The following is a 22,991-nucleotide window of genomic DNA, read 5'->3' on the forward strand; positions in this document are numbered from 1 at the left end:
ACTATAAAAATCCACAAGATGGCGGTGTTGCACAGTCTATGATAAACTGCCTGTCAAGCCTAAAAGTGTGTAAGATTTCATAGATGGTAATATACCCAAAAACAGAGACAACTGGGACAAGGGGGGGGGGGGGTATTTAAACCTAGATGAAGACTTTTCTCAGAGCCTGAAAACGACAACACAGAGACAAACACGCAGACCAGAATGCAGTGTCCCCAATTCACCCAGTGCTACTATGCCAGAGGGGGAGGGGGGCAGTGGGAGGCTGTGACCTCTCAGGCCTGCAACTAGAATCCTCCTTCTGAGAGTACTCTTTCATTGCTGGGGATTGAGACACCTATCATCAGCTGACTGTAGAACTGCTGGTCATGGACTGACTGTTGTCTTCAAAAGGAATGGCTATCATCACAAACCATTAGCCATTATCCGTAAGCGCTGGCTACGTGCCAGCCGCGTCCTCCGTCGTTTGAGACCGGTAGGGGTTTTTGCCTCTTCAGAAACGGATTGGGTATGTTGTACGTACGTGTGGTGCTATCGAAAGACACAAAAGCCCCATCGTGGTGGTAAGAAACATCCTTTAATGATTAAACTCAAAGTAGCTTTGGTAATATCAAGAGCATTTGGAAGTTTAGGTGTAAACATGGTACAGACAATTGAACTCTGTAGCTTTACACAAAATCATAAAGAGGGCAGTTGTCATTAGAGGCAATCTCTTCTAACTGAACCCAGTAATGAGCATCTAAAACCCACAGCAGACTTGCTAGTGTAAGCTCTGAATTAAATTCTTTATTCCACCACAACATAGCTCTGTCTTGGAAGGCCACAGGATCTCACGGGAAATGTCAAGTGGAGGACGACGTACCCTTGCTTACAGTGTGCACGACACGTCCAAGTCCTCTTGTTTCTGATGCTATGAGAGACACTGTTGACACTGAAACACTAGCTGCATGTTCTGAATAACTGGCATCAGGTGCCAGCCGCCGTGCTTTTACAGAAGTCACATACAGCATTTGCAGCTACACGCACAAGGCAGCTTATCTGGTACACCAGAGTATGATCGCGCACTGTAACACGGGCTGGCTTGGCTACTCTGTATCTCAATTGCTGATGTCTAGCAGCCTAAAATCGTGCAGTTACTGTCAGTTCTAACAGATTCATCACCACGGATGGTTCAGAATTACCATTTACTGGCATATTTTCCACGTGATGCTTGGGTAGCCCAGAGGTGTGTGTTTCGTAGTTTACAGGCAGACAGCATAACAGCCCAGAAAATGACCTGAAATTCTGCACTATGTCATTTCTAGCTCCTCGTGCGTCACGTGTTAGTGTGAATCCAGTCCCTTGTAACAGTGGAATACACAGTATTAGATAATAGGAGAGTAGTTTTATTGAGTAAGTGAGTGTTTTCGGCTAGATCGTCAGCAACATCTGTTATGCACGACATATAAACAGTATAAACAGTTTTATACAGTAGAAGAGAAGATAACATATAGACGTCAGTGGGCAGAGACTGCAGCATGTCAAACTTCAAGTATGTGAAACAGACATTTGTGTCATCACTGCAAAACCTCTTTCCTTTTCTCACATATAAAGTTAATACCAAATGTTTTTCCTACCATCAAGCGTTTTTTTATATGGCTTCAACTCAGTGGCATTTGTTTCTAGTAATGTTAGACTTATACTTTTTCTCTTAGGCTATAATATCCCACAGTGTTATTGTCTTCAAGGGTACTGTACTAAATAGGCGATTCGACTTCTTGAGACTTTAACAGCCATGGTCACGGGGTGAACACAGACGTCCGAATGAGGGGAAAGTGAGAAAAATAGAGCTAAAATAAAGCTTATGTAAAGTAATTTCACCGTTACTGAACTCTTCACAAACTTGCATAACACTGACATTCCAAATGACTTTTGATTTCATCAATGCACCACCCCAAGCTCAACTATTCGTTTTTTTTACAGTAGCTGATGAAGGAAAAAAAAAAAAGTCAGACACTGCAATGTGATATAGGCTGTGTTCCCTAAAGAAGCAGTCAGGCACTGTATGTACAGGTGTACCTCTCTCTGGTTCTCATTTTTAATTAATGGCAAGCTGTTTGACTCTAAACAATAACAAAATAGCTCTGTTGTAAATGATTGCTATCATAATAGGAATGATAAATATATAGCACCATCTTTTGTTGAAAATAAGAAATAGAAAAAATACCGAAAATAAAAACACTGAAACTTGCAAATTCACAAAATAGAAAAGGACCAAATCTATATTTCATGGCTATGCTACGTCCATGGATGTAACCACTCTTTTTGGAAAGCAAGCCTATCGAAAAAAAAAAAAATCTTCCTAACCCTTCTATTCCTATACATGCACTTTCGTTAATATACTTCAAGAAACTTTTTTTCATTTTTACTGATTCTTTGGCAGTTACCAAACAAAAAAGGCAAAAAAAACAAAACACAACAAAACAGCGTCTAATTATTTCATCATTACAAACAAACACTGAGGCACTTAATCAGCTAAAACAAAGCTCATACGAGTATCCGTTGATAGAGCAACACAAAAACTATGTACATATATGTAAAAAGTGTTATAAATAGGTTTAAACCATAGATACTATATACATCTTTTAAACGAGACAATATTGGTTGTTTGTGTGTTGGTTTGCATGTAGATTTTTGGTATTACCCCCCTTTGATGTGATCTGGGTGCATTGGCCCGTTGGCTCCATTGACCATTGGTACTTAGGCATCAGAACTTAGACTTTAGAGGGGAAATGGTGACACTTGCAGTGGGGCAGAGGGTTACTGGGAACACTGGGATGGAGTGATGGCTCATTCTCGCTTCCTCAAGATGACATAGATGAGTCCGCTGATCAGCGCCAAAGGGAAGGCCACCCACGCCAGGATGTAGGAGTAGCCGAAGGAGTTTGTCTCCGGCACCCACCCCGGACTCATCACTGTGTAGATGATGGCTCCGCTCATCACGAACAAACCTGCGGGGAGGAAAAAGTGAGTGCTGAATAATGCTGGCCATCATAGTGTTCAACTATCAGACCATCTCTGCAGTATTGTGCTTGCTGATCTCCAGTCCTGGGCTGAACTCTGTCTGGCAGTTGAGGCGGGCAGGTCAGTGTTTCCTAGAAGGGATCCCTCCGCATTACATCATGGTGTTTAATGCTTATTGAACACCATTCCAGCCCCCTGCAAGCCGTTCCAGCTCTGCCCACCCTCCCTGGTCCGACATGGCATGATCTGTTTGTCAGACCCCCGCACTGCCAGCCATCCTGACATTTCAACTTGTGCAGCTGGCAGCGTGCCCAGTGTCATTCCTGTTTGGCTGAGTGGGCACCTGGGTGCCAGGCAATGCGCTGGCACAGTATAGAGAGCAAACCTGGGATGTTGGAAAGGGCTGCCAAGAGAGGACACAATGGACTGGCAGCTGAGCTGCTCTCTGGCCAAAGGGCATGAAGTACAATGGACAAGTGGAGCATAAAAACCATTAGCAAATGGCTCAGACTCTCTAAATTTAAATCTCTGCCACAGACAATGCAGTTTGACCATCTGCTGCAGGTTTTTCTGCGTAGGTGGATTTGTATGAATGGTGCGTTGTGTTTTCAGACTACTCAAGTGCTGCTGTACAAATTAAGCAGATCAGAGTAGGGCTGAAAATATGAGGCTTTTAGCTGACTTGATCAGGTGATCAACCGAATATCCAGTTTCCAGCTTCTCAAATTGGAGAATTTGCTGCCTTTTTGCATCATTGTCAGTTGAATTCTAACATTTTATATACTAAATGATAAATCGATTAAAAACTTCTAATTCGTTGGAGCCCTAAATTGTAGTCAAACTGAATCCAATGCAAAGCCCTTTTTACATTTTGTGTTGATACTAGCCAGAATCGTACCAGTGTAGTGTCTATTTGACCACTCTAATGTCTGGCTGATATCAGTTATGTTGTCAGTGGATTTGTGAGGAAGCGTCAAGGCGGGTGAACTCACTGGCAAGGATCTGGAAGGTTCCAGTGAGGAAGAAGCGTCCGCCCTTCTGCAAAGTGAAGAGCTGGCAGAAGAAGAGGATGAGAGACAGGCAGCTGAAGATGATGGAGAGGATCATGAGAGCCTGGACCGCCTGGATCCACTCTGTAGGGGAAGAAGAAGAGTGTTGTCAGTAACTGACCAATATTCATCATTAGCCAAGCAGCAGAATTCATATTTAATAGCGACTTGAAGAGCATACGTGAGGGGAAGGTTAAGAGGAAACAAATGAAACAAATGTGCTTTCACTGGCCTTGCCTTTACTGAATTTAAGCATCCTCTGAAAGAGAACATAATGAGCTAGCCTCGGCCATGTTTTCTTCTGGGAATGCGAAATGGATCCATAACAATGAAACCAAAGTATCTTGTTCGTAAAAGGTCTCCGCGCGTCTCGCAGCAGGACCTATGACTAAATGTACCATATCGATTGTTAGTGCTAGTCCTCCAAGGCCAGGCTGCTAGGAGCTAATAACCCATTAGACACCTGTATTGACAGGGAAGACCAAGTGAGTGAGTGGTTGAGTGTTTGACTGTGTGCTTCTGTGCTTCCTCCGTGCCACCATGCCAGGAATCCCAGGATTTCCGAGCAGGGTCTATTTCTTGTCTGAGGGTTATCCATCCAGCCTATCTGGCTTCTCAGGTTTCCTTAGCACTCGCCCTTTCCCCCCGCTGTATCTATCCAACTCTTCTATTTAGCCGTGTCTGCTGTTACTGTCATGTTTTCGTGCCATCCCTGCCATAAAAAAAAAATGCTTGCACGCCACAGGGTGCTTGACCAAAAAGGATGGCCTCCTCCGTTTGTGCAATGGCAGCCATTGCATAAGTCCACTCAATTTTGCTTCTTTCCTATTCTAGTATCAGCAAATATACATACATAGTATACAAATATAATACAACAAATCTATAAAAAGTGGTATTTTATCGTGGCTCCATTTTGAAGCATACCACTGCTAAACTCTGACATTCCAGTTTCTGACGTGTTTGGTTTATTGATTCTCTTCCATAATGTAAATTAAAGGCACATATTGTGGTTTTAAAGATGCGGATCCACTTACAGCGTGGAAAAACATGGCACGATGCATAATTTATCTCTACTCATACTCGTGAACAAAAAGGATGATTAAGTAATAACATGGCTTACATTGTGTGATGTGATGGCTTTGACTTTAACACTGTGGGCTAAAATGAAAAAAAGAACACTTCATCCCCCTGTAACATATTTATTACTATTCAGTCTCTAGCTATTTACAAAATATCGTGCAGTTTTCCTTGGGAAACGCTAAAATATCTCTGCTATAGATTTAAGGGGAACCAGTATCTGGAATGATCAAACAGAGTTAGCAGCCTGGAGTCAGGTTACCTACAACAACAACGCTACATTATGTCCTGATGACTTTTGGTTCAGGGATGAGATATGGGTGGAAAGATGAGACACGCTGCAAATCTCCATCCACAAATATACAGCCAGCGCAGTACCACACCGGCACAACCATTAGACTCCAATATAATCATCCTGTTTTAAGATGTTACATAATACTATGTGAGAACGCTGTGAGAAATGGGCAAAATGTTCCAACCCTTTGCTCATCTATAAATAGACCACTGCTTTCTAATAAACAGGCATCTTGTCCTCCATCCTTCCTTTACTGACCAGGAGAAGGAAACAGTGACATGGGGCATTTCCTGACATGAGGCAAAGTTCAGGGCTGAGAATATCACTGATAAGCGAGTGGGGCTCGTATTCCAAAATTTCCGTCAATGTCTTAAGACTTTGGTATTATCATGCAGATACGCACAGCTTCTACTGAAGCTTGTCACGGGAATTCCAGACGGGATAAAAGCTCTTCAAGTTTGCCGTCTTGCTGCCTTCTATTTCTGAGGCCCAACACCATGTTGCGCTGAAGAGGAGTGCACAGCAAAAATAAAACTGCTCCAGTATTTACTTCGCTATGTTTATGTATCGTAGGCCTGTGTGTGGGGAGAGGGGATTTTTCTGCAATAGCTAATTTTGGAGTGAGTAAATTCTATGAAGGCATCATCATGGCTGTATGGACGTGATGTTTAACTTAGGCTCAGGATGTGATAACTGTGAAGTGAGTGTCTCTCACACTTACGTCATCAAAACCAGATACGGCCGGTATCTTTGTAACCGAGGCAACAACAAGGGGGAACTCACAAGTTTCAGATATTTCCCAAAAATAACTACGATGACCACGATTATGATTCGATTCAGAAGGAAACCGGTTGCTCAGCAAAGCCTCAGAAAGCCCATTTGAATGCAGGCTTGGCCCCCACGTGAGAACAGGCCGCTATCTTCCATCTCCCAAAGCCAAAGCACAGACCCGGGCACAGCGCACGCACCTTCTTAAATAAACACTGTGCGTCAGTGCACTAATGAAAGCAAGTCAAACAAACCGGCTGTGCCATCAAACTACCTGGCAGAGTATGCAGGCGCTGCTGCTCCGACAAAACACACACTGGCTGAGCACGGCTCATTCTAGACAAATGACATCATCCCCGCTGCAGCCAGGAGCTCCTGCACCACTGTGACGGCACATTTAGCAGCGACACATGCAGCTAGTCGCCAGCGATCTCACATGAAGCTGCTGCTAAGTCGTTAACTTTTAGGGGAAAATTTCAATGGAAATTTTTTTTTATCACGCTTTGGTTTTCAAGAGCAGTGCAATCTACATATTTATAGTTTAGTATCCACAGGATTCTAATTCAAACGTGGAGGTGACGGACCGTCTAAATAAATCTCTAACACTGCAGCTGCTGCCTTAAATTGTCCTAATGGTCCCCGCAAACTAACACTGGACATTATGATTTCCCACTGGGCGTGACCCACCATCAGAATGCTATGTTCTGCACGAGGTAGGTCAAGGTCTCCCTCCTTTCACACACAAACACACGCGGAGACAGACACACACACACTCATAGATGTAAAACTTTAAATACTCTCTGCAGCCCCACCCCGGTCGTCCACAGCTCTCCAACTCCTGTCACTATGGACTCCCAACACGAGACCTGAATATGGACATCACACCACGACTATTTATACAGCGGCAGCCTATCAGCTACCACTTCAAAACAGCACTGCCACATTCTCTGCCCTAGATGGCACCAGAGGCCCAGAGGAGCTGTGACACACCCACATCATCGACATGGTAAATGTTGGATTTCAGCAACTCATTCTCCAGAGTTCAAATCCCTCGTTAATGTCAGTGCGGATGGTTTTCAAGTCAGTGTTAGCAGCCGTTTAGTGGAGACCATGTTGCCCAAAACAAACCTAAAAACTGACTCGTTAATGGAAAAATCCTGATAATTATTACAGCTTTACTGCAGACCAGTGACTAAAATGTCCAATGTGAGCAGTTGCATTGAAAACACAGAGTAAATAAGTAGTTAAAGCTGTTAGTTAAAGGCAAATGGTAAAATGTTAGGCAGGGGTCTGACCTCCAGTTGATGCTGGGTCACAGTGGTAGTCTCCATTGGCAGTAGAGCAGTTTATCCAGAGGTCTGAGGTGCTAGTCTCACCTGACGTCCACACCTGGTGTCAACAACACAAAGACCTGCGCGTTAGAGTTTGAAGAGCAGTGCCAAGTGGTTGAGGAAAAAAGTTGAACACACTCCAAGTAAAGACATGCACGTTTCATGCCTATATTAATCGTAAATGCATCTAAAGTTACTCGGGAAAACACAACAATGGTTGGATATTTCTTCCTGGGGAAACTGATGTGTCTGAAAGCCTCACTAGTGAGTTATTGATTCGTTTGTGATTATATTTATTCATAATAATCTTCTATGTTTAAATTAAAGTTTTATACTTATAATATTTCTTTGGGAATACGTCAAATGGACCCTGACCAATCGTTCTTCTTTTTTTCTTTTCTTCTAAATGTCACGCTGTCAACTAGTAAATGGAAATGAAGAAAGAAAACACAACAACGCTACTCACGCTGACAATTGTTGACACGAACAGGAGAACCAGAGCGGCGACGTGCAGCAGGATGATTCCCAGTAGTAGGAGCAGCATCTTCCCAGACGATCTGCACAGTAACGAGAAGAGGAGACAGGCTCTGTCAGCGCGCGAGCGGTCGGCGGGTCAAGGGCGTGTCGCCGCTGCGCGTCCGAGCGCGGAACGGCCCTCACCGGGGGGAGCCTCACCGGGGCCCGCGTCTGTCCGGTGGCAGCGTCCGCCGTTCGCGCGGCATGTGCATTAGCGATAATAGCGTCACATTTAAGAGAGAGAGAGGGAGCCAGTCTGCACATTGTACACGTGGGGTCAGAGATAACGGCACGTTCTGTCGGCGGAAGCTACAATTTGTCTGCACATCTGTCTCTAAAGCTCGACTCTTTTCAAATCGCGTCTTTTTTCTCTCTCTTTTTTTTTGGTTCAACGTTTCCGGTCTCTCAAACTTGCAATACATTTGTAGTATATCCTCTAAAATAACAGAAAAATTCAGCAGTGACCAAGGTATTTAAGAGCGATATGAAAAACTGTCGAAACAAAAGTAAGCAAAGTAAGATTCTACGTGGTTTAAGTGTATCTATCGGTGAAGGGAATTCTGGGCGGCAGGATAACGCCAGGCTGTTTGCGATGACAGCTCAGTCCTCCTGTCCGGGCGCGCGGCGCGGAGCGGCGTGTGTCCCTGCGAGAGGCGCGTTTCCTCCTTCAATCCGCAGGCGAACCGAGTGCCTCTGACTATGAGAAAGTTTAGAAGAGACCGAAGTCCACTTACTTAGAGCGGGTAGCTTGTATTTCCACACACACACAGAAAAAGAAGTTGGGGCGCGCAAGAAGCGAAACCAAGTTTTCCCAAAAGAGTCCAGCAGCGGTAGTCCGTCAGTCCTAAAAGTCGCTCTCAGACTAGATTGATGCCAGGGCAGACGTTCTGTTATAAAGTGTCTCATTATAGAAGAACAACGCCCTGCGTGCGTCGCTGCGTCATGGAGTGACCCTCTGGTCCACGGCCAGGGTTCCCAATATAGACGCGCCATGCGTAATAGCGCATGGGTTGCCTTAGTTACCAACTTGCTGTGTGTGTGTGTGTGTGTAATGATCTGACTGTCGTGGTAACAAAAAGCAGGTATCTGCTTTTGAGGTTTTTGTTTTCCTTCTTCCCGACACTTTTCAGTTTACAGCTTCTGTTGCAGTTATTACAAATGACATCGCGCTGTACTTTGGAATTGCATCTTGTTGAGGTTGCCCGCTCTGTCATTATAGATAGATAGATAGATATATAGATATATAGATACATAGATACATAGGTTGATAGATATATAGATATATAAATAGATAGATAGATTGATAGATATATAGATATATAAATATATAGATAGATAGATAGATATAAATAGATAGATAGATACATAGATACATAGGTTGATAGATATATAGATAGATAGATAGATAGATATATAAATAGATAGATAGATAGATAGATATAAATAGATAGATAGATTGATGATAGATAGATAGGTTGATAGATAGATTGGTTGATAGATAGATAGATTTTTGATCAATGGATACAAATAGCAGCTTTTTGTTGCCTTGGCAATTACAAACACAAACAATGTGTAGTGTGTGGTCCTTTCCCTCTTGTAGTCATGTAGTCAGCCTCGTGACTCACATTGTGTGTGAATGTGTGGATGGGTATGCCCACCCCACCACCAGGAAGCGATAGCATCTGGGGCTCTCCTCTGTTTAACGTGACTCATTTCCAGTGAGAGGCAGATAGTGTTCCACCCTGACCAGGGACTGCTGCCCCTGTTGTTTAAACTGTGCGCCGAGGTTAGTCACATAAATATGGGCGTTGCAATGAATGGAATTCCGGGAAATATATCCAGGGAGTATAGGGAGCTCTCCAACCTCTATGAATTGACTGCCTTATCTCTCCCTTCCCCCAGATCTTCTTCTGCAAAGATTTAAGAGATAGAAGATTAACCAAGTCTGCTGTCAGTAATTTAACAGAAGCAGCATGTTGGACTGAATCTTTCCTTTGCCGGGCATGTTAAAGGCGTCATTTCCAAATACAGCATGATCTTTATGGGTTCCAGATGAAACTGGTCATACTACGTACGTAAGTCAGCAAAAGCATACTCCTTCACAATGCAAAATGTCAAAAATGGACTTCACACCCTGCAGAGAAAAAGTACCGAGCTTCCTAGATGGATGGCACATTTTTCTCATCTTCAGCAGGCTGGTAGAGGAGCTTAGGAGCTGTCCGACCTCAGATAACCCCTGTCAACATCCACTCTCCATTCTTCACCACTTAGTTCACACTTCCTGGATGCCTCTGCATGTGTTTCTCACACTCGGATGAAAATGGAGGCCTTTCTGCTGTGCTCATGTCAACACATGCATGAAAGGGACAGCTACGGGACCAGACCACAGCCTTGAAGTGCTGCTCTGAGTGAGAGCTTTGTGGCCGCTCAATAATCAAAGTATGTGACATTCTTAGCCTGAGCTGCATAGAAGTACCTCTTTGTCTGATATGCTTGTTCTGTTTGTAGCTGATATCCTTTGCGTACTTAACTTAGTGTAACTCTGGTGTTTACTGAATCATAAGGCCTTGACTCTGATCATATCAACTGTGAACTGCTCAACGGCAAAGGTTTCCAGTGACATATAGAGTGAGAACTCTTGTTAAAACTGCAAAGTAGCTGTGCGCTCCCCGTTCCCATCCCTTATATGTCAATGTTTGTAAAAGACTGCCAATCAGTGGGCCAAGTGGACAGGGGAGTGTTACGTTTGTGAAGCCGGGGTTGAAGCCAAACTTTCTGGGGAGAGCCACAGAACAAACATTCAGAGTAAGATACTGAATAATGTTACACCTGGAACGGTGTCTAGCATTCCCCTTTCCGTCATTGAGAAGGCAGGATTTATCTTCATGTTAGCACAACGGACAGTGAGAGTGCATACCAAAACCAGAGATAGGACCTGAGCCAGGGGGCATGAATCTGGAGAGACGTGATTGAGTTACAGTCCACATACCAACACAGAGGAGAGTGTGAAAACAGTTGCGGCTATCGTAACTGAGGCTTCTGTTTTTTCTATTAATATAATTTCTATTAAAATCTCCAAAATAAAGAAGTATTGGAAGTAATGTTGACATCACCAGAGTTAGGACCTTGTCCTTTACCCGTTTAGATTCTATTGTTGTAGATTTTTAAACAGTGTTACTGGCTGCCGTCTTTCTCTTGATTGCATTATCTGCAGTCCTTCTTATCGTGGCTAAAACCACAATCTATTACCTGTGAGGAATAAGTGGCTCGTGCTCGCAGCCGACTTTGAGACAGTGAACCCAGCTGAGGCAGGGGTAAGGCTTAGCTGCGTCACTGTTCGACCGCGGGGGGAATGGGCCATCTGCTTTCGGGTTGTGGCGGCTGACGGTCAAAGGTGGCTCAGTCCTCGTGTCCTGTCATCAGCATCTGAGGTGCCCATGTCTGTCGGTCCGCTGAGCTGGTGCCATAGCCACTGCAGCCGTGTCAGAGTCGGACTGGCCCTCTCTCACCTCACATCGGACTCCCGTGGCCCCCCGGTCTATCTAACTGCTTACAGACAGACATATACTTTCATGCACATATGAGATTTCTTAAGCATTAAACAGGAAGCACGTGATAACAGTAGCTAGTAAAGTCACAGAAAATATTTGCAATAGCAAACGTGCAAATTGTATACGAGTGGTTACAATTAAAAAGAAGAGAAGGAGGTGGAGACAGGGGTGGTGGGAGCATAACGGGGGCAAGCAAATTGGAGAGACAGAAAGGCTGAAAGAGAGACGAAAGGTAAATACAGTCTATTTTTTTTGTGCCAATAGGCTTTAAGCTACTCACAACCCTTGTCATGACACTTTAATCAGACTAGACATAGGGTGATGACAACAGAGAGGTAAACTGGTAAACTGTCCTCTTAAAATACACTAAACACACAGCAGATTGCCAGTGATGTGAGTACAGATGGCCTCGTGTGTGGGTCAAGTTCAAATGAAAGCTCCAGTCAACAAGATAATAATTACATGAAGTCAATGGGAAGGTTTCATTCCAAAACCATGCAAAATTAGCTGTGTCATGGCTATATTTCTTTCTTTCTTTCTTTTTTCTGCGTTTTATCATAAAACATATTAAATCTAATCTAATGAGTTAGTGGCATAATCCTAATTCTAACCCTAAACCTCACCATTTGTGAAGTGTTCGCGATTCCATCATTTCACTGCTCATTTTGTCATGGAGCAAACTCTAACCTTGAAGAATCAAAAAGGCACGTGACATATCTGAAACCATACGGTCAGCGTTCACGCGTTATCCTGTGTCATGCCATGTGTAAACGGGGGAAGATGTGGCATTTAAGCATGAAAGTGCAGAAAATGTGTATATGTGTGAAGAAAAACTGCAATTTGATACAAGTCTGTATTGTGAGGAACTTAGCCTGCTTTCTTTTGTTGTTTTTTTTCATGAGCGCTGTGTTTATTCCCTCGGTACCAGATATATGAATAAAAAAATCTAATAAATGTGGCTTTAAGTCAGATTACAGTGCATAACTCTCAGGCGTCCTCACCCCACTATGATTCAGCAGGAATGACTGCAGTACAGCATCCTGACCGCTGTGTTGCTCTAATATCCACCCACTTCTGTCTGGCTCGGCCTCCATCGAGAATGAGAAGAACTGGACTCACAGATTAATGTTATGGACTGTTACAGAACTCCACTTAATCACACAAATGACCGCAAAGATTTCTGTCTCTGCTACGCTGTCCTGTAAGTACCGGCCTTTGTGGTTGACCTGTGAACTTTGGTTAGCAGTTGGGCCTCTCAGCCTTATCGTGGCTCCCTGGTTGGAGTCACAGTTATGTGCACAATGCAGGGGGAAGATAATGTTGATTGAATGAAAGACTAGGGAGTTAAAGATTTCTCATGTGAGCAGGGATCAGCAGACACACGCACACAACCACAGAGCCAATGTACATGAGGTTGACGGTTGGGATGGAAAACCACGTCGAATAATTATGTGCCTTATCGGTCTGTCTCCAGCTTCCTCTCTCTAGCTCATAACAGGTATTAGGCTTATTACTCAACAGATTCCCGCTTACTTTCTCTTCTCGTTTTATCCTGGCGTGGAGTAATAGGCAAACATCATAGCCCAATGATAGAACGGCCAAACGGCCTCTTGGGAAAACTCAGAGTTTTGACACAGATCCAAAAGCCGCAGGAAGAGCTGTTTCCCATGAATGTTTAGCGTTCAGTTCAAATTTAGCCTTCCAGCAGTTGGGGGTGAGCAGAGATGAGGTTTTAAACATTCCATATCATAGAGGGGGCTTTAAAGTAGATGTTCTGGTTAAAGCCATGAGAACGTCTTTAGGTAATTTGGACATTTATGAACTAGACACATTTTTTCAGGTTTTATTTGTTACTTACACACAGTATCTGACATATTATTCACACTTACTTTCCCCCTATTGCAAAGATAAGTCTATGATCATGGCAAAATAGCTCATATATATTTTTACTTTCTCTTCCATTTATATTAAGCTACTATTATAATTGGATATTTTCCAGTTATTGCGTAATGTTGATCTTGCAGTTTTACATTCACACACTGTAATACTTGAGGTATTTCATATTTTAAGTTCTTATTGTATTTTCTTTCTTTTTTTTTAACTTGCAAGATGAAGGTGGCCAATTGGCTTCCCGACGGAATAGATGGCCTGATTTGAAGAGGGTTCAATTTGATAATATGTTGAATATTTGTTTATTGTTAAATGTTTTTTAAATAATAAAGCATCATCCAAAAATGAAAAAAACAAAGTATAACGTAGTAAAGCAAAGAAAAAGAAAAAAGCTAAAATAGCACGACAAATAAACAAATAAAGAAAAAACAACAAAAAAACTGTGCGCTATGCTTTTCACAGATGTTGGTGGAAACCAAAACAGAGCAAAAAGGCTGTAGGATGATAATGTTGCTATTTTGCAACTGGATGTGTAACTAGGTGCTTTTTCTAACACATTAGCCGTAACAACTTTATAATGTGATAACATGTCAGGGCTATGTGCCTGTTTTAGACATTTTCCCCCTTGTGGCTGAAAATGGAATAAATCAGCAATAATGCAATCAAGTAACCAACAAGATAAGCGTGTGTCTGTCCGCCAAAAAATACTAGAAGCTCGACTCAATGCAATGAGGTACACAGTGGTAATATATCGTTAAAGTGACGTTCTTTGAGTGAAACAAATAGTTTCCATGATATCCAGCACTTTTCTTCTTCAGTGATGCACACTATGTCCAAGTTTGTAATTACAGCACAGAGTAAAAAGCCCTGAGTGACTGACACCAGTCTCAAGTGATCTGCAATCAGCTCTTTAGTATGGTATGAGGGTATGTAAGAAACACAAAATAACACGGGGCACAGGGCATCTATAACAAGAGTGGGGGTTAAAAATAAAACTGCCAATATGTTTGGACTGCGGAGAGAATTCCAGTGTACATTCCCCATATGCGGGGGTGGTAGACGAGGTAAAATAGGAAGAGCTATTTGTGTCACATCCAGAAAGGGAACCATAACCTCAAACAAAACATGGGAGGCAGAGAGACAGGGGTTGGTTCCACTTAACTAAACTGTCTTTTGGTGGGTACCTCCATTATGTATTTCTGCAGCCACGAAAGAGGGAGTTGGAAGGGGAAAACAAAAGGGGAGAGACCAGGGTCAGAAAACCCTCAACTCTTTGCTATCTGTCAGTATGTTTAATTAAAAGGCGATGAGAGCAGGGAGTCTTTTCATGTAATCTAGACAACACGGGGTCTTTCTTTGCGATACCAGGGCTCAGGAATGTTCCTGGGCACAGGACTATGAGGGGCCCCCGCACAAGCACACACACACACACACACACACACACACACACACACACACACACACACACACACACACACACACACACACACACACACACACACACACACACACACACACAAACATTAACCACACACATACATGGAGGAAACCACGGCAGAGACCTACTGCCACTGACTTGCTCCTGAGGGTTGTAGTCAAACAAAAATGCTGTTTGCACAGCGGAGAAGGCAGTTGTAAAACATTACACCTAAATCAAAGTGCAAGTTGCATACACGCACATACACTGAGTGGTTTATCTTTATGGTCACTCCCTCCGTCCTGTCAGGAAGTTGTATAGTGAAATTACAATCTATTTACATGAGAGATGGTGATGTTCTTACTTTAACCTTTCAGCCACTAAAAGGATTTAGGTGGAGTCCGTTTTTCTGACAGATTTGACGTAAACCTTACTGCTTAGATTCCAGGTTGCATCTCTTATCGCACATCTTTGATTATTATGCCAGTCCAGCCTAACGTCCGTCTCTGACATCCATTCACCTTGTCTGCAGGCACTCGCTCAAACAGAGACTTATTTTGGTTTTAAGGCATGTAACCCTCTTCCCACTGGTGCTACGAGATAGCAAGGATATGAAACACAAATTAACTGCAAGGGAGAGAATGAAAGAATTAGCGCATGGAACAAAATTAAAGCTGCTGTTTTCAAATCAGAGAATACAACTCTTTTGCTATATGATGTGATCTGTCCTTCAATCTGATAGTGCTGATCAATTTATGTATGGAGACGTGGTGGCTACTTCACAGGCAACATTAAACTCAACACTGGCGATTTGAGCAAACTTTGCATTCCTCCGTGAGGCCAAAGGTTATTCAAGAGGTGCAATAGTGGAAGGGTTGGACCAAGGAGTGTGCTAGTGTTTACGGTATGTGTGTCCATGGTGTGTTCGGACTCTGAAAGGTATTGACTGAATAAACAAAATGAAATGAATATGATACTCCCCACATCTCTAAAAGGAAGAAATCAAGCAAGGGTTAACTCTTCAGACTCCATCCCTCCCTGTGCTGGAGCATGAAGGCATCAGGGAACAGAAGGACGGAGAAGAAGGGGAATCAAACAGGCTAGTGATAAGTGAGTTATATAGGGCTCAGGTCCAATAGGATGGGTGTGGGGTTTTTCTACATAACTTTTTTATTTTAAAGTTTTTTTCCCAGCTCCTCTTCTGGGTGAGGCGATGAGTACTGGGCCAGTTCAGTCATTAAAGAAAGATGACAAAGACACAAAAGTCTTTCACATTCCATATTTCTGTGTGCACCAAACTAACCTAACCAAGAAGGTGTGCTTGGAGTCTCAAACTGTCAAATCCCAGTCTCTTACAAGTCACCGCTCTTCTAAGGTGACGTTCAGGTCAGTTTAACCTGAAAGAGCTGCGTGATCCTTCAGAGACTTGTGTCTTTGTATCTGGCCGTGTTGTACAAGCTGATCCCTGCTATTTGTTCGGAGATTACTGTCACATGTGCACACCAAGACCACTGTTTGTGCTCCGCTGGGCCGTGGCCTGCCGCCAGTGTAATGTTAAGAAAATGACAGAGCCCTGGCCTGGTCAGAAAACACCATATTACTGCTGTACACCGTGTTAAGAGCCAGGGTTACATTATAAATCAAGGGTTTCAAGTTCAGAAATGTAGTTAAAATGTGTGTTATAAGTCATCTCTGTGGATTGTGTCAGAGATCATATTAAGTTGTTGGGGTTTTTTTAATAATAGTTATGACAATGCTCCCCTTTGACTGTTGAGGTACCACTTATTGAGAAGTTTAAGAAATGTATAATAGGTGTGAGGGTTGTACATGCAGTACATATCAGTAATTAGTTTTGATGATTAATGAGGCTTTTAATACGTAGTTTTCAAATGTAAACACATGAGTTTCCAGCATTTTTTAATTGGAGGAAAAATTAAATCATTAGGAGACACTGTGTTGTGCCTGATCAGTCACCATGGCATTTGATTCTTCAACGACCTTTTTTTTTTAACCTTTTTATACATGTAGATACATTTGAGGTACAACACTCAAAATGAAGAGAATCCACTGTTGACAATCCAATTTTGACATCAGAGTCTGTAAAGTTAAATCACTTCATTTACATTCAAACCCACCAACACCCCCCTCTAAATCACTCCAAAACCATTAAAACAGTCATTGTTAATTAAATTGGTCCTTGAAGGTTCCCTTCCTTTAAGACTTGAATTAGGTGTAACCCACCAGACGGGGCATGCTGGGAAAACTCTTGCGCATACTCATGCACTTCTCCTGGTCCAGGAAGAGCGAGTTGGCCTTGATGGACAGGTCATGCTCCAGGGTCACTTTGGTCTTGACCAGAGTCTGCAAAGTGTTCTCAGCCTCCATCAGCCTCTCCTGGAGCTTATGAATGGTGTCCTCGATCTCTCTCACCTCACTCACAAGTCTAAACAAGGAAGGGCAAAGAAAAGCAGCTCACTGTCAAATTTGCAGGAGAGAGAAAGAATTGATGGAACCCAAGGAAACGTGCAATTCAGAGACATTGGGAGTTAAAGGCAAATGTCATTTTCGTTAGTCATTTCCTGCTGTAATATTGACATAGGTTAAACCATATAGTAAACAGAGATTGTTAAAATACCTAAAAATGTATCTTGACACAAATGACAAATACGTGAATCCATAATGTTCCATGTTGTCACTGATAACCACGTCTTATGACAATATCTTCACTTGAACTTTTACATCCAAATTAAAGTGAAAAATAGAAAATATACAATGTCAAATAGTAAAATTTATTTCGTTCAACTTTGACAAAGTTTTGGTTGTCATTCTTGAAACTACCACCAGATGTTACCGAGGTAAGAACTTTGAAAATTCTACATATAATGGCTTTAATGCAACTAATAGTAATACCTCTGGCAAAGCAATAATTGCAGAGGTACCTATGGTGTGGGTTGTCCCTGCAGAGCTCTACGTTTGGCCGGCGGGTCCTCTCCTCCAGCCTGGTTTGAGCCACTTTCAGTGGGCAATCTTTGTCTCTCAGGGCCTTCTTCAGAGACTCAATCAGCATCTCGGTCTGGAAGATCTCCTGCAGAGTCTGGATGAGGAGACAAGACAGATAGCGAATAAAATGGCAGAAAAACAATCCATTGTTAAATCATGATAGTAGCAGTTGAGTGTCTGTTTCATGAAAATAGCAGAGCATCAAATGTCGAGGGTGGTGGTTAAGGTAAAGCAAGAAAGACTGACAAGAGTGGGGAAAAAAGTGAGAATCTCAAAGGAAGAGGCAGTAACAGTAAAAAGCCCCACACTGTAGACTTCGAATCAGCTGAACACAGTGCTGCACAGTGGCCTGCTCTGTGTAAACCCATTTGATGTAATTCAATTCCAGCGAATCACTTCTACTTACAACTGACAGTGACTGAGGTTTATTAAGGATGGTGTGTCTCATATCATAGCTCATGTCAGTGTTTCAACCCATCTAACAGCTGATGTGGACTCAGATCGCAACCCTTGGCAATTAACCCGGGAACAATGTGATCCAATGTAAAATATTGCACAAGCAATGAAAGAGGCGTTTATTATCCTTCCTTTCTTTTGACAGGAATGTTTTACGGTAAACATTCACATAATCCAATGAAGACGACGAATATCCCCTACAGGCAATGTAGCAGACAATAAAGGTTTATCTTATCTTATCTGACATTCCACAGTCTTCACAACATTTTTGAATATTTTGTGCTGAATATAGAAAAAATACTGTTCGTGGTGTGTAGAAAGGAAAAGAGAATAGTACAATCACATGATCTCTTCCTAATAAGTGGCAAATTTAGTTACCCACTGATGGAAGACAGTGAATGCATTTTGTCTTTTTCCTTAATGTAGAGCCATATGATTACTTCGGGGAACCAACTTCTTTTTTATAGTCCAGGCCTTTTTTTTTTTTTTTTTAACATGAAACATTATCAGATCAAGACAAAACTCTGATAAATTAATTAAAATCAAAGATAGGGTCTAATTTGCCACATCAAAGTTCAGGTCACCAACATTTAATTATAAATTACGCTCTTGGTACACAAACATAACTAGATTGTATTGTGTTTTATGAAATGCGACCATGTTAAACGGTGATGACCTTAGCCAGGTGTGTCTGCAGGCTGCTCTTGGCATCAGCGGTCTCTGATATGCGGTTGGTGAAGGCTACGTTGACATTGTTGAACTGGTTCCACATTTCATTGGACGTGGTGTTCAGCAGGATCTCTATCTCATCCCTGAGCTTGTGGGAGGCAGCTCGTTCGCTCTGGGAGTGCAGGATGTTGTGGTCTGTGAACTTGGACCATGAGTCTGGCAGAGAGAGTCTAACGGAGGGGAAAAGAATGACATGCATTTCTGGAAGTTCATACTCCCACTCTCTTTGAACATGCTGTATATGGAGAAGACTAGGGCAACATCATGGTTGGTTGGTCGGTCGGTCCAACACTTTCGTCCCTATCTGAACAACTATTGGATGGATTGCCATGGAACTTTGTATAAACATTCATGGTTGCCTGAGGATTAATCCTGATTACTTTGGTGATCATCAGCAGATCGAAGTTTTCACTTATCCTTTGAAATATCTCACAATCTACTAGATGGGTTCATGGTGCCCTTTGACTTTTCCTGTATTTCCCCCATGAGGTTCACGTTTGTGATTCTGAGTGAAATGTCTCAACAACTATTGGATGGATGGCCATGAAATTCTCACAGAGCCACTAGCATGGCGATAGACTCTTAGTCTTACTCTTGTGTTTTTAAACCAATTTTGAGAACAAAGTAGGGCAGCGGATAACCAAAATGACTTTTTGACAACAGCCCAGTACTGTATTCTAAGCTGGTTTAAAAAAAAACATGAGAAACTGTTAGCAGCTGTTTGATGTGAACCAGAAAAGTAGATATTTGATGACATAAAACTGTACTCACGAAGGATCTAATCTTTCAATCCCTCTGTAATAGCCGATACCATCTGATGTGTTCCTCAGATGGTGACACCTGTCATCTATCCTCTGGGCTGTCACTTTGTCACTCATGTCTCTTTCCAATTCATGTTGGGCTGCTCTGTTTGACCTGAGGATAAAATATTACAAATATATATACATATCTAAATTATATGTCCAACTTCCCAGTTTTGGAAATAAGCATATAATAGAATCCTGCATTTAGTGATATTTTATGAATGCACTTTTCAGACTCACGCCAGCTGGGCGATGGCTCTGTCCAGATGTCGCCTCATCCTTTCTTGGCATGACTTGATTACTTCCACTTCCTTGTTGCAGCACAGGTTAATAGAGATATCCACACCTTATTTCTTTTATCAGCTTGGCACCAGAGGTAACACAATGCGTATACTCACACTGCTGCTTTAATGTTACCTTTATGAGGTCTTTCTCTACGTCGTCATGTACCAGGTCAATGGACATCCGCTTCTCTCTGTGGTACAAACACTCTTGAGACACCTATTAACAAAGTGATCATGACCCAGACAAGTTGAGGTGGTTGTATAACGAGCAGAATTAAAAGTCAGTCCTTATACCCCATTTTCGTCATTGTGACATTCATTTAGGTGAGGTAGTAATTTGAGCATAAATGTATGAGTGTCTATGTGTAGTAGATGTCCCTGTATGCGTAAACTGTATAGTGCAATATAACGGCTGCACTCTCCAGCCTAAGTTACTTAGACAGGTCTCTAAAAAAGTACCCTTCCACATGAAAGGTTTCTGTCATCGCATCTCTAGCCAAGTTGACTCACTTTGGATGAAACAAGTTACCAGAGGTGGACTAACAGAACGCTGAGGTGATCTAATAAGGAGTCTGACCCAGCAAAGGCACAGCTGTGTTTTAAATGGATGTGAAGGACGAAAACAGATACTGTTGCTACAACCAAACAGGGAACCCTAGTCAAAACTGTTTCACTACACATGCTATGACTCATCCGGTGACATGATATGCATGAATGATAATATGGGAGCACCGAACAGAGGCCTTACTAGAGTGTTAAGATTTCAAGGCAAATGCAATTTGTCCATGTAGAAATGTAAATATATCCTGAAAAATGTTCCAATAACATAACTCAAAGTTCAGATATTACTTACCAGCGAGGAAATATTCAAGGTAACGCACACACACACTCATTGAATTATATCCCTTCCTCCCTCACCTGAAGGGGCCCCTCAGTCTCTGCCAAGGCTCTCTCTAGCCTCCTCTTGACCTCAGTGAGGGTTGCAATCTCTGTCACCATGTTGTCAATCTCATGGCTCAGCTCAGACTTCCAGAAAACAATGTCATTGAGTCGCTCGCCAATGTTCTTGCTGGTATTCTCCTGGGTTCGCCTGGTCAGCTGCTCTTTATCCTGCATCAGCCTAATGGTGTCTCTTCTCAGTCTCTCTGCACTTTTCCGGGACGACTCGGACTCCCTGTAGTTGTTTTGGTTGGACTTGTACCAGTCGTCTGGGGTGTAGCGGGTGGTCAGTGCTGTCCTGTTGGATGGGTAGAACATGGTCTTGGTTCGGACCAGATCTAAATTCTCTCGCTGTACGGAAGAGGGGGTTGGTACCGTGCTGCTGCTATTGAAATAGCCGTTGGTCCTCCACAGGTTGGCATGGGGATTCATGGCCAAGGAAGGCTGAGTGTTGCGATAGCTGGATGCAATGGTGGAGATGGCAGGGAGGAAGGGGCTGGTTTTTGGCCGAGCATATGTGGCCGTCATAGTGGATCCAATCAGCTCCATTTTTGACTCCCCTAAGAGTGCCACTGGTTTAAATGCACAAAATAACTTGTCACAACAGTCTAAATATTTACATATCAGGTACAAGGTACATACATTTAGATATATTATTTAAATTTTACCGATCCAAGACATTCTGACATTACAGTATAAAAACTCCATGATCACAAATGTTTCAAGATCACTTAAAAATATAAGTGACAAAAAAGCAATACAACAGAAAAAGAAATGTCTTACCAAGATGAGCAGAGCTTTTCTTTTGGTTCTACAGCGGCTTTTTGCAGACTATTTCTCGATCATGTGTACCTGGAAATGAGCTCAAGAACGCACTAAAGGTATACTGACATGCATAATAGATGGACAAGTATGCAAGTCATCCATTAAGCCAGCCAATGGTGGTGCACAGTCCTGGGCTGCAGGAGCTGGCCTGTCCAAGATTTCTGTTGACACAGAAGCAGTTGCCATAGGTTACTGCAACACTCTGCCTCGGATTTTCAAATTAATGGTGAGGAGGTGCTTTTACAATCTTTCAACTAAATATAGTGGGATTGCAAGATATCACTATAGTGTAAATCAGTTTTTTGTTTTTGTAATTTTTCTTTTCTTATTATTAAATTTCTGAATATGCTGATTGGATCGCTGCAATTCCAAATAAGCACACTACTTTTTTCCCTTAAATGGACACATCAAATTAAGCACATGCTTTGTAGCACAAGGCTAAAATGCACTGAGCAAATGCCAATAATTGGATTTCTGTGTTACGAATCCTTGGCACTGTAACTCCCCGTAGATCCTATGAATTTGTTTATATAACCACCATGGACTTGATGCCGCTCTGCATATTGCTCCTGCCTTTTACTTTCCTTGGCAATAACTTTTGCCTCTTCATTAAATGTCAAAATGGCTTTAAAACACAAAGGTGAAGCTTTTGGTAACAAACTGATACATTTTTTTTTTTTGCCAACATTATAAAATTTTTTAGGTTTAAATTATAGAGAGGTAATTTACCTTCAAATGTCTTTTTGAAAGGGGAGCAATCTGAGCTTTGTCTCCGAGGCAGAGGAGTCCAGTTGGTCTCCAGGCAGCATCAGATAGCTGTCACCCTGAGAACCTAGCTATCTGTATGGATTACAGTCACCTGTTTAATGATTCATGCCACAGGAAGAGCCCTCACAAAGCCGTAGCACAGAATAATAATCTGTGTTGTGTTACCTACCATTGGAAATGAGGATCATTTACACTAATCTGTTCTGAAGGGGTAAGGCTGGACAGATGATAGCCTGGTTTCCACTACAGAGACAAGCAAAGCTGTAGCCAGGAGTTACTCAGCTGGTCGA

At 42.5% G+C, this 22,991-nt stretch overlaps 2 protein-coding genes across 2 annotated transcripts; both read right to left on the minus strand.

Annotated features, from left to right (window-relative positions):
- Positions 1-566: 566 nt before the first annotated feature.
- On the minus strand, positions 567-8,924 carry pmp22b (peripheral myelin protein 22b). The gene is made up of 5 exons (XM_040135274.1): positions 8,774-8,924; positions 7,990-8,080; positions 7,488-7,581; positions 3,996-4,136; positions 567-2,990 (listed from the first exon to the last, which is right to left on the minus strand). The coding sequence occupies exons 2-5, from the start codon at positions 8,065-8,067 to the stop codon at positions 2,830-2,832; spliced, it is 474 nt and encodes a 157-aa protein (XP_039991208.1). The 5' UTR covers positions 8,068-8,080; positions 8,774-8,924; the 3' UTR covers positions 567-2,829.
- Positions 8,925-16,886: 7,962 nt separating this feature from the next.
- tekt3 (tektin 3) lies at positions 16,887-21,657 on the minus strand. The gene is made up of 7 exons (XM_040135810.1): positions 21,088-21,657; positions 20,303-20,386; positions 20,126-20,196; positions 19,854-19,997; positions 19,030-19,252; positions 17,837-17,991; positions 16,887-17,340 (listed from the first exon to the last, which is right to left on the minus strand). The coding sequence occupies exons 1-7, from the start codon at positions 21,655-21,657 to the stop codon at positions 17,124-17,126; spliced, it is 1,464 nt and encodes a 487-aa protein (XP_039991744.1). The 3' UTR covers positions 16,887-17,123.
- Between the last annotated feature and the right edge of the window lie 1,334 nt (positions 21,658-22,991).

This window comes from Xiphias gladius, chromosome 9 (genome assembly GCF_016859285.1).
Source record: "Xiphias gladius isolate SHS-SW01 ecotype Sanya breed wild chromosome 9, ASM1685928v1, whole genome shotgun sequence".
In the NCBI taxonomy this organism is placed as follows: domain Eukaryota; kingdom Metazoa; phylum Chordata; class Actinopteri; order Istiophoriformes; family Xiphiidae; genus Xiphias; species Xiphias gladius.